Source organism: Cebus imitator, unplaced genomic scaffold, assembly GCF_001604975.1.
Source record: "Cebus imitator isolate Cc_AM_T3 unplaced genomic scaffold, Cebus_imitator-1.0 Scaffold962, whole genome shotgun sequence".
Taxonomy (NCBI): Eukaryota; Metazoa; Chordata; class Mammalia; order Primates; family Cebidae; genus Cebus; species Cebus imitator.
Genome location: NW_016108277.1, coordinates 90394 through 102789, shown reverse-complemented (window position 1 = coordinate 102789; position 12396 = coordinate 90394). Strand labels below are relative to the sequence as shown.

At 48.1% G+C, this 12396-nt stretch overlaps 1 protein-coding gene across 2 annotated transcripts in view; it reads right to left on the bottom strand.

The window, feature by feature from the left end:
• The window catches only part of EDC3 (enhancer of mRNA decapping 3), a 63270-nt gene that overhangs the window by 2887 nt on the left and 47987 nt on the right, over positions 1–12396 (bottom strand). For both annotated transcript variants that reach the window (XM_017521118.2, XM_017521117.2), the window contains 2 exons: positions 6842–6995; positions 1866–2083 (listed from right to left, as the gene is read on the bottom strand). In XM_017521118.2, coding sequence (XP_017376607.1) covers positions 1866–2083; positions 6842–6995 — 372 coding nt within the window. The remainder of the gene's footprint in view (positions 1–1865; positions 2084–6841; positions 6996–12396) is intronic.

Sequence of the window (12396 nt, the reverse complement as noted above, 5' to 3'; positions counted from 1 at the left end):
CCAGCCTTAATTAAGAATTAAGAGGGTACCTATTACTGTTCTCCCAGGCTCCTCTGCTCTAACCAGGCTTCTGGGACAGTACTGGAAAAGGATGTCTCAACAAGTATGTAGATCCTGTACTGGCCTTAGAGGTTAAACTGAGAATAGCAGAAATCAGACCAAACTTAATGGTCATTCTCAGACTTGTGTCCTGGAGCAGATGGGATAGAAAACCTTTGGAGCAGCCAGAGGAAGAACTGCCTGGAAGGGGGCATCATGTTAAAGATTTCAAGAAGGGGAACCCACACCAGGCCCCCTTCCCAGCTCCAGCCTAGAATAATGGCATTTCTTAGCTAGAGACTCACAGCTTTCCTGCTTAGAATGTGCCACCATGGGGAGTCCCTGTGGGCCATGAGGCTCTCAAGAGTGAGAGTGGCATCCTAACCTCTGTGTGCCCACAGGAGCCTGGCCCAAGACTCAGGAGGCAAAGGTTCTGGTCCAGGCTTTGCTGCTGACGCACTATGTGACCACAGTGAAGCCCTGTCTCTGGGCCACATTTGCTCTCTCCAATTCTTCCTGACGTTCTCACTTAAACCCACTGCAGTCAGACTGTCCCACCACTCCACTCCAGACTACACTCACCAGGGGCCTCCACGCTGCCACATCAGTGGTTGATTCTGTCTTCCTTTGACCTTAACCTAGAGTGGGGCTTGTTGACGCAGCTGATCACATGCTCCTTTCCTCACTTGGCATTCAGCTGCCACTCTCTCCTGGTTTTCTTCCTCACTCACCATTCCTGCCTGCTTCATCTCCTTGGTTATGTTCTTTACTCCCCGACTTCTAAATAAAGAGCTCAGTTTTCCAACTTCTGTATCTACTCTCTTCCTATGTGACAGCATATTCAGGCTCATCATGGCTTAAATACTCCCTATGGCTTCTAACTCTAGGCTGAATCCTTTCACTTCAGATTCATGTAACTCCTTCCCTGTGCACATTTCCACCTGCATATCCAATAGGTGTCTCTTCCGGAGCTTCTCTGTTCCTCCCCAAACCTTCTCCATCACGTTTTCCCATCTCAGTGATCACACCTCAGTTACTCAGGCCAAAAACCTTGGAGCCATTCCCAACTCTTCTCTTTCTCCCACCCCTCATCCATCCAATCTGTGGATTCTATCTCCAAAACTGACTTAGAAATGAACCACTTTCACCGCCTCCGCCACTGCCACCCTGTCTCAGCCACCATCATCTGTCTCTCCGTGATCACAACAGCATCTTGCCACCTCTGTGGACTCCTCTGTGTAGTCCACTCTCAGACAGCACCCAGGATCCCATGTGGGACCTAAATTTCATTATATCATTCCTCTACTTATTCCGTCAGTGACTCCCCATCTCACCCACAGTAAAAGCCCAAATCCTTGTGGTCATCCCCAAGGCCCATCATGACCTGACCCTGAAATGTCCAAGTCTCCTATTCTCCACCCAATCCTCCAACATGGCTCCTCTCCCTGCTTCATTTTTCTCCATATCACTTACTACAATTACACAAATGTTACCTATCTGTGTGTTTGTTCCTCTTAACCAGACGGTAAGCTCCACGGAAGAATGGATTTTAAAAAATCTATTGCCGTATGCCCAGCATCAGGAAGAGTGCCTGCTCAAAAAAGATTTGTAGAACGGACCAGTGGGTCCCCAGCTCCTCCTCTGAGTAGTGGGAGGGGGAGAAGGGTAATGGAAGTAGCGTACCGCCTTTCTAAGACTCCTTAGAGGCAGAGCGGCATCCTCACACATGGAGTGCCTTTCCATCTGTCGCCACAGGGTGGCACGATGAGACCATCAAACTGCCAAGGAGGGAGGCGGCCTTCGTCTCAGCCTGCATGCGCGCTCACCTTTGAGGCTAGACACTTGTTGGCCTTGGGTCTTGCTGAAGAGCGACAGCTCATTGGTGATAGATTCCAGCATCTTGACGAAGTTAGGCAGGAAAAGGATGACCTGGACATCATGGTTGGCTAGGTGCCTTCCACAGCTGATACCCTGAGCCCCCTTCACGTGAGGTCCACACAGCAGAGCCACTGTAGGCCTCTGGTGAACATTTTTGGGATTCAACCTGGAAAAGAGGGTGAAGAAGCAGTATCAGCAGACTTGCCAATCCCTTGCGCTCTATACCATGTAGCACCTATTGCTCTCAGATCTCTTACCCACTGCTCGCCAAGTCGCAGACTCCAGAGGGGGAAGAACCCACTGCAGGCCAGGTCTACAGGGTGTCATTCCCATTGTCCCAAACCCCAGCGTCACGCCATTGCTGGGTCTTCCCACTAAGTGGTTCAGCCAGATCTTGCTCCACACAACAGTGTTGCCAGAACACCATTTTTCTGACCCATGAACACTCAGTAGTTCCTCTGCAGCCTTCTCTGCTCTTCTTCCCTAACAACGAGCCTGCTCCACTCCAGCAGGGCTGGTCTCATTCTCTCCTGCACTTGTAAGGCTCTCTCCTGCTTATGCTCAGACTATGTCCCTTGCCCAGAAAGCCTTTCACTTTCCAAACTCTGGCTCGCCTTTTCTTGAAGATCTAGCTCAAGGCTAACCTCTGCGGGGACTACTCTGGCTCAAGCATTTACCTCTCAACTAATAAACTCACAGCAAGTGCCACAGCTCTCAATTCTCCTCAATCACTTGCCAACCCCAGTTTTCTTTACTGAGCTCAGTAGCCTACTGAAGCTGAAGAAAGCAATGCCACAGGTATGAACAGCGCCTATTTCATAGGATGCTGTGTGGACTGTTGGATGTCCAGCACTTAGCAGTGCCCAACACAAAGGTGCTCAATCAGTGCTGACCATGCAGGGGGCAGCAGGCTAAGGGCTACCTGTCCTCCCATGCTAGCAGCTGCCTAGGATGCAGTAGGTACTTCCAGTTTCCTGCTATTCAAAGCTGAGACTTCTCTGGACTCAGAGGAGCCACAAGTAAGGAGATAAGGAGGATTAGCCCCAGAGCTGTGCCCAACTCATAGGCAGCACAGCTGGCTCACGGGGCAGCAAGATAGGGAGCAGATGGATGGCCATAGGTCCCTGCCTAGTGGCGGAGCAGTGATAGTCACTTACCGGTTTCCCACAGGGAGGAAGATGACAAGATGCTGTCAAGCTAAGAGGGTCAAAACTTCCCCATTCCCAAACACACTTTGGAGAATTAATCTACTCTTACATTCTAGACACCAAACCATTTGCCTTCCCATTTTTGCATTTAGAGGAAATAAATGCAATAGAAATGCAATGACGTGAGGCTGGGGTTTGGGACAATGGGAAAAAAATAAATTCCTTCAGAGGATGCTGCAGAGTTGTGGCATCTGACTCACTTTGTTCCCTAAAGGGATTCTTCCTCTCAGGGAGACACACCTCTCCTGCCCCCAGTCAAAAGAATCGAAGCAGAGCACAGCATTTACACACCCAGCCAGCAGCAAGGCGTAGAGTATATGGGCACTGGAAACGGACCTGTGTGGATCAGAGGCCTGGCTGGACTGTGTACCAGCAGTGTCACGTGGGCAAGTCCCTCAGCTCTCTGAGCCACAGTGTGCTCATCTTAAAACACAGGGCTATTATTTGGCTTTGAGGTGAAGTTACGAGGACCACATTGAATCATGATGTGAAAGCTACATGGCACTTGACATATATTAAACTTAAAGATCACTAACTACAGGTCTGATTTCTCAGCATCAGCAACTGCTTACAAAGTACAGGAGATGGGCCTTCTGACAGTTCAGACACTGAGAGGAAAGACTGGCACAAGGGGCTGGCTAGAGAGGACTGTGACTTGGTAAGGACATCAGACTCCTGCCCCAAAACTGCTGTTTCTGGGAAGCCATTTAATAGTCTCCAAATGCCCCCAACAGTGGCTCTGGGAGGATGTGCAGGAGACACCAGATCCAGGGGACTGATGCTCTTTCAGAGGGCACCTCACACTACCCCTCATGTAGGCATTTCCCTGGTCCTTCTCCCACAGGAGAGCCCAGGGATCTAACAGCTAGGAAGCAGGCCTAAAGGGACAAGGAAAAACTAACACTCCCACCCCCAACTCAAGTAGGATGAGGGAGGTGGAAATCTTACATCCGGCTTGGGCTAAGCCTGCTTGAATCAAGATCGCTTCAGAATGAGGAGATGCCTTCCATTCAAACACAACATTATCAGGCCCAGAGAAAGAAAAGAGCTTGGAGTGAGGAGCTACAGGATTTATATGAAGTATCAGTTTTCTGGCACAGACCCCAGACACCATGCCTGGAAGCACAAGCCAAAGACCAGGATCCCTTTCCCAAACGGAACTATTCCAAGATCCTATCACGTGAGGCTTTGGATCTGTGAGTACTGTTCAGGGAAAGGAAGCTTTCCTTGCCCCACTGAACCCAGATCTGCCCTGCCCCTTGGAAGCCACCTCCCCACTCCGGACACCACTCTCCCACAAGGTTGCCCAAGTCCTCTTTACTGACAAATCCAACAGGCACTTGTCAACTCTAATTCTGACTGATCTCTCAGCAGTACCACTGCTGGCTATTCCTTTCTTCTTTCTGAGATGGAGCCTCAGTCTGTCGCCGAGCCTGGAGTGTAGTGGCCCAATCTCAGCTCACTGCAACTTCTCACTGCAACCTCTGCCTCCCAGGTTCAAGCAATTCTCCTGCCTCAGCCTCCCGAGTAGCTGGGACTACAGGTGCCAGCCACCACGCCTGGCTAATTTTTGTATTTTTAGTAGAGACGGGGTTTCACCACGTTGGCCAGGCTGGTCTCGAACTCCTGACCTTGCGATCTGCCCACCTTGGCCTTCCAAAGTGCTAGGATTACAGGTGTGAGCCACCACACCCAGCCCCTTTTTTCTTCAAATACTATTTCCTTGGTTTTTACACACTACCCTCTTGGTTTCTGACCTCTCTGGCTTTCTTCTTCATCCTTATAACTGTGTCTGACATGCTGATGTACCCCAGAATCCTACCCTAGGCCCTTTCTTTTCATACCTTCTCCTTATATGATCTCATCTACAAGCTGACAACTCCAAAATCTCTAGCATCAGCTCAGACCCTCTGAATTTCAGATCCTTTTTTGAGGGGTGGGGGGAGATGAAGCCTCGCTCTGTTGCCAGGCTGGAGGGCAGTGGCATGATCTCAGCTCACTGCAACCTCCTTCTCCCAGGTTCAATAGTGATTCTCCTGCCTCAGCCTCCCTAGTAGCTGGGATTACAGGTGTCTGCCACCATGCCTGGCTAATTTTTATATTTTCAGTAGAGAAATGGTTTCGCCACATTGGCCAGGATAGTCTCGATCTCCTGACTTTGTGATCTGCCCGCCTTGGCTTCCCAAAGTGCTGGCATTATAGGTGTGAACCACCACGCCTGACCTTCTCTTTTTCTTTTTAAGAGATAGACAAGGTCTCACTATGTTGCCCAGGCTGGCCTTGAACTCCTGGGCTCAAGCAATCCTCCCACCTCAGCCTCTGGAGCAGCTGGGATTGTAGGCATGCACCACCAAACCTGATGTGTCCACTCTTCTGATCTCTGCTTGCCTAGTTGGGCCACCATCATTTGGGCCCTGGCTCAGTTTTCTACCTGATCTCACTGCCTTCAGTCTGGCCTCCATTGAATCTACTGTCCTCACCGTAGCTAAAAATCATCTTTTTAAAACACAAGACTAACCATGTCATAGCTCTACTGAAATCCCTTTAGCAGGTCCCTACCACTCAGCTGCACTGAGGCCCTACTTTCCAGCCACGCAGAATGACTTACGGACTGCCAGCAGTTCTGTGGTCTCTTGATTTTCTTTGCCCTTGGCACATGCTACTCCCTGTACTTAGAATACCTCTTCTTGTCCAGGTGCAACGGCGTACACATGTAATCCTAGCACTTTGGGAGGCCAAGGTGGGCAGATTACCTGAGGCCAAGAGTTTGGGGCCAGCCTGGACAATATAGCGAAACCCTATCTCTACCAAAAACACACAAAATTATCTGTGCATGGCGGCACGCGCCTGCAGTCCCAGCTACTTCATGAGGCTGAGGCTAAAGCTCAGGAGGCAGAAGCTACAGTGAGCCAAGATCATGCCACTGCGCTCCAGTCTGGGTGACAGAGTGAGAATCTGTCTCAAAAAAAAAGAATACCTTCTTCTTTCTTGCTTGCCCACATTAATCACCCCTTGTTCGTCAGGGCTCAGCCTGGATGCCACTGCTCCAGATGGGTGACTGGTTTCTCCAGCTGGGGGCAGTAATATGGCTTACTGGAGAACTGTGTTTCCTCTACCACAGGACTATACTTTCTAGAGACCTAACTGGGCTACTGGAGGAAAAGCACAGTATTTTTTTCTTCTTCAGGTCCCCCGTGACTAACAGAAGGTCTGGCATGTGGTATCAGTCTGTCTGCAAATAAAATAAGGCACTGCCCTTGATGTCTGAGCCTAAGGGGCAGGTGGGAAGGTGCCAAACTACCTCCCCTACCCAGTTGTCAATGTGGTTCTGGAAGCTCTCGGGTACAGAGACTGATTTGCATCCCAGCCACGTGAAGTAAATGATGAGTGTCAAAGGCCAGGTCTCCGAAGGTTCCTGGAAGGAAGGCTTCTATAGTTGCCAGGAGTCTCAAGCCAGATGGCTGCTATCAGGAAAGAGAGGGTCAAAAGGTAGCTTGCTAGAAGAAGAATGAGGATGTCGAGGAGATGGGTCTGAGCAGGGGCAAACAAAGAAACCTGGCAGCATCTACAGCAGGAAAGTGACTTCAGAGATACTCCCATCAGATAAGCAGAAACTGCCCAATGAACTTGTGTGTGCATACGAGAGGCACTGTGGTCGTGGCCAGGCACAGCACCCTCACTCCACATTGAGTCCTTGCCAGTTTACAGGCAGTTACCTGTTGGGTCCTCCAAGGAGGGTCAGTGCCATCTGACTGGCACACACGCCTGTCATTTCCAGTCTCCGCTCCAGGGTCAGCCCATGCTTCTCAGCCACGGACAACAGCTTTTTATGCAGCTCATAGGAAACACTTGGGACAACCAGGCCAGAGTCTGCGATTCAAAAGGAGGAGAGAAAGGGAAGGTGATTGCAGAAACCGGGTCAAAACTGGGTATACTCTAACCAAGATTCTGCAAATGCCAACATTTTACCATGGCCCACCCCTTGGCCCATCGTCTTCATCTTCTGGGACTGAGGCACACTCTGCAGCTCTGCAGAGCTCAAGCAGTGGATGGTGAACCAAGTAACAACTTGTTCCAGGTCACCACAGAGCGGGGACAAACTTAATCTCCCTTAGCAGTTTAGCTTTAGACCACGAAGGCCAAACCTACCTTAATATACTTAGTGCTACCAAGACCAGCACACAGCCCATAACAGCAACCTGTTAGGCGTATCAGAAGAGAACGTGATTTTCCCAAAGTGGGGGAAATGCCATCTTGGGCAGTGAGGTTTTCTCACAAGCAGGCCCCTTGTCCTTCCTGACATGTAGAAGAGACACAGACACTAGCTAACCCTGCTGGCCTTCTTGTCCCTGCTGTTCTCAACTGCAGGGCAAGAGGACTTGTTCCATCTGCTCCCCTCTTCCTCTTCCTTTCTGATTAAGAAACTCAGCTAGCAAAGATGTTTTCTCAAACAATTTGTCATTTTCTCCCCATCTGAGGTGGGTGTAACCCAGTACTCACAACACGGGCAAGGAGTACATGGTTAAGTACACCATGGCTGCCTTTAGGCTACTCTGACCATTAAAAACAGGCAACTGCTGGGGCCAGGCACAGTGGCTCACGCCTGTAATCCCAGCACCTTGGGAGGCCGAGGCGGATGGATCACCTAAGGCCAGGAGGTGGAGACCAGCCTGACCAGTATGGTGAAACCCCATCTCTACTAAAAAATGGGAAAATTGGCCGGGAGTGGTGGCATGCGCCTGTAGTCCCAGCTACTCGGGAGGCTGAGACAGGAGAATTGCTTGAACCCAGGAGGTAGAGGTTGTAGTGAGCTGAGGTCGCGCCACTGTACTCCAGCCTTGGCAGCAAAGTGAGACTCCGTCTCAAAAACAAAACAAAACAACAACAACAAAAAACCAAAAATGGGCAACTGTTATAAAAGTTGGGGAGAATTAGTCATTGAAAGTACACTATGGAAAATACTTGGTTTTTCAAGGCTCAAAGCCAGTATCTATAGCAGCTGGTGTATGTGAAGAAATCTAAAGTATTTATATGCACCAGTGTCAACATACCAGTATAGAAACAGCAAACCCAAAAATTGGGATCTGCAATGGACGGCTCTTACTTTGAAACCAAGGTACACTCCCTCCAAGATGCCAATGCTGTCTTACAAATGCCAAAGCCACTGGGCTGACAACAGACCCTTTCCCAAAGAGCCCCATTTGGCTTCAATGGCCAAGGGACCAACAAACACTGATTCTAATTAGCGAGTCACTGTGGGGCTGCATGTCACTAGCTTTGTCCAGCTAGATCAGGCGCCTTTTTAGATCCTGTGTCCTCAATTATACTGCACTGTAAACTGCCTGAGATAAGGAAATGCATCTTTTACTTCTTCAGCCTTCGCCTTCTCAACTTGTTCCAGCTACACTTGTCAACAGAGGTGAGCTCTCATCAGGTACTCAGACATGTAAGTGACGTGAACCTAGCGCCGTTTCTGCTCTGGCCTTACTCTAAGGTAGGAGAATTAGGGAATAAAAGTTAACAAATGTTTTCAGTACATTCATCATCATTCCGTCGTTCCAGAGCCCTGTCTAGAAAAACCTGTTTTCTTCACTCGTCACATCAGAAGAAAATCTCTTGAAGTTTTATCAGGTTCAGTCCTACCTGCATAGATTCTTAAAACCACACAGAATGAGGGTATAGCTTCATGTTTTCACATCAGGAAACCAAGCACAAAGACTGAACCTATAGGACCCAGGTCTGTATCCTCTCAGGGAAGGCAGAATAACAATGTCATGTAATGATGATGACAAAAAAAATGTCTAACATATCAAATAAACACTATCCTGTTAGCTAGCCGAGTCCCTCTACCTGCCCAACCTATTCCTGGTCTGAAGAGAGACAATAAACAGAGCCACGAGGAGCACTGAGTCTCTCTTCCCACCTCCTTCTCAAATGGCAGTCATTGGTATTCCAGGTGTCTGCGCTGGAGGCTGCAGCCTGACCTTGCATGTCAACAGCTGATTAAAACAGCCATTTTTATGGCCTGCGTCAGACACGCACATATTATCAGAACTAATTAGGCTGAACAATTTTCAAAAGTCCTGAGCCACTAACAACTCAAACCTGTCAGACAAGTCACGCACCTGACTACTTCAAACACCCTCTTTACCTGCAGAGTCACGCGAAGCAGAGTTTTCACTCGTCTCTGCATTTCTTTACCTGTTTATCAGAATTCTTTCTGTTAGATTTGAAATGGGTCAGGGCAGTGAGTCTTGGGCCTGCTACTCCATTCATCAAGGGTTCTGGGTCTGGCTCTTGTGCTATGTGTACAGGCAGACAGCCCCTCCCCTGCCCCCTCATTCTGAGGGCTCTCTGAGAGCTGCCAGAAGCATTTTCTGCTAGCTGTCACTTCATGGCCCTTAAGACTGCAAAACCTAATGGTACAAGAGAGGAGACATCACCCCCCCACCAGCTGGCTAGACGCTGCTGCTGGAAGCTGAGAGTCTCTCACCATCTCCTCACTGATCTGTGTTGGGGGAAGGGGCACTGTTGATGAATTAGCATATTTTTGCAGCCTAGAAAGACAAAGCCAAGAACCTTTCTGCTCAGAGTCTGGCAGTTACAGGGTCTAGAACTCTACTCTGTTGCTCTGAAAGGTATGTACAGACACCACAAAATGTTCCTTTTAAACATTTATACACATAAGTCCAACCAGTTGGAGTGGCTTATCAGAAACAGGCCAAGGGAATAAAATAAACTCCAAAGGAAGGAACCCAAGAACATAGCGTGTAAACTGCAAACAACAACACTGCTACTGCCAAAGCCTGAACACGGGCCAAGCCTAATTATGTTTGAGTTGGAAGGTAGATCTTTATTGTTCTGAAATCAAGGCAGTAAAATCAGTTGGTAGGGTTTCTTTGAGCATTAATATGTATTTTACAGCTGCTGGTGAAACAAGAAAGGGAGAGATAATTATAACTGGTTCGTGACAAGCCGAGAGCTTTTTAGGATCTGATTGACCTTAGGGTATCAAGGAAGCACACTCAGTACAGGCCAGGAAAGAGAACCCCTCCTTGTACAACCGATTTCTACTGCATGAGGCTGGGGCTGTCTCTTCAGGCCATGGAACGCAGTGATCCAGCACTGCACGTGCCAGCTGCAGTCCGCCCCTTGTCAGGTCATCGCTTTGACACTGCACATTGCAGGACATAGCATTTCAGGCCTTTCCCTCCCTTATAGACACTCATGGCGTGTCCCCACTCCCCCACCCACAGACACCCTTCAGCACCATGTCCAAGGTTCCTCTCACCTTCAGCCTTGCCCAGTCTTTCTGTTGAGTAACAAGGCTCCCACAACAAAGTGTTATCTCAGATCTAACTCAGTCCTGTCACTGACTGGCCGTTTAATTGGAAAGGCTGCATGTGTCCCAAGTCCTATCAATAAGGAACACAGCTCATTTACAGGCATAAGATTTCTCCAGGACTATGACTTTTGATTCCATTCTGTGGCAGTCACAAAACTGGGTGCTGATGTCATACTGGATCCTTTAGAGATATAAATCCACTGGTAAATTTATACTCTCTGACCAGCAATGTACAGACAGCCCCTGGAGAGCTACACTAAAGCTACCACAAATTGGCAGTAACGCAATTTGGTGTCAAGTGCTCTCTGAAGGAAGGGTTTTTTATAAGAAACCTAACTACACCTTCACAATCTGGCCGGTCTACCTTACTACCTTTACCTGGTACCCAACCTGCACTGCATCCCAGACCCCTTTAGAACTTCTGGTTCCTAAATTCTCCAAGTTCCTTCTGGTCTCAAGAGACAGTTCCCTTCCCGTGCTTTCTCTATCTTAGCACTTCATTCTCTCTTCCGGGGCTCTACTCTCTCTTCCAATGCTCCCCTCCACCACAGCAGGGTCCTCATCTGCCAGGTGTCAACATGCTGCTTATTCCCTTCATTGTACTCAATACATCTGACTCTTTCCGCACCTCTTCCCTCCCCCACTTACAACTACACCAGCCCCATGTCCACGCTGGACCTCAGTCCTTCACACTAAAGTTCTACTGGAAAAAGCTTTGAACTTTAAGAGGCAAAGAACAGGTCAACAAGATAACTTACTAATTCTGACGGGAAAAATTATCTTTATGAGGAAGGAATCTGGTGGTCAACACCTTATCAAGTGGTCAAACTTATCCCCAGTGATGGGACAAGGGGATATGGTGTGATGCCCTACCAAAGTCCTAGAAAACATGTTCAACATGAATCAGATCACAAGGAAACAATCAATATATCAGAACTAAGGGACATTCTGAAATCAGTTGGCCTAGATTCTTCAGTAGTATCAACAACACAAAGAACAACAAAAGTTGTAGGAACTGTCCTAGTTTAAAGGAAACAAGAGATACGACAGCTGAATGTAATGTACAATGACTGATTAAAAAACACAGCTATAATGACCAACATGGAGTAACCCCATCTCTACTAAAAATACAAAATTAGCCAGGCGTGGTGGTGCACACCTATAATCCCAGCTACCTGGGAGGCTGAGGCAGGAGAATCGCTTGAACCTGGGAGGTGAAGGTTGCAGGGAGCTGAGATCTCGCCATTGGACTCCAGCCTGGGCAACAAGAGCAAAACTATGTCTCAAAAAACAAACAAACAAACAAACAAACAAAAACAGCTATAAAGGACATTAATGGGATAATTGGAAAGTCTTATATATGGAGTGTATTAGATAATACTTTTGTAATAATTTAAATTTTGCCAAGAGCAAGCTAGTAGTGTGTTTGTGTAGAGCAATATATATCCCACTGAATTTATGTGCTGTGGAAATTAGGGATGAAATCTAATGATGAGTACAACTAAATCTCAAATGGTTCAGAAATATGTGTGTGTGCTCATATGTATTTATTTTATATAAAATAAATGTGTCAAAATGTTAACTGGTGAAACTAAATGAAGGGTATATGGTTGTTCATTATACTATTTTAGCAAGTTTTCTGTAAGTTTGAAAATTTTTTTCAATACAAAAAGTTGGGGGCTGGGAGCCATGTGTGGGGGCTCATGCCTGGCCAGAGTAATCCCGGCACTTTGGGAAGCCAAGGGTGGGCAGATCACTTGAGCTCAGGAGTTTGAAACCATCCTGGCCAACATGGTGAAACCCCATCTCTACTAAAAGTCCAAAAAAAATTGGTTGAGGGTGGTGGCACACACCTGTGGTCCCAGCTACTCAGGAGGCTAAGGTGGGGGATCGCTTGAACCCAGGGCAGAGGTTGCAGTGAGTCGA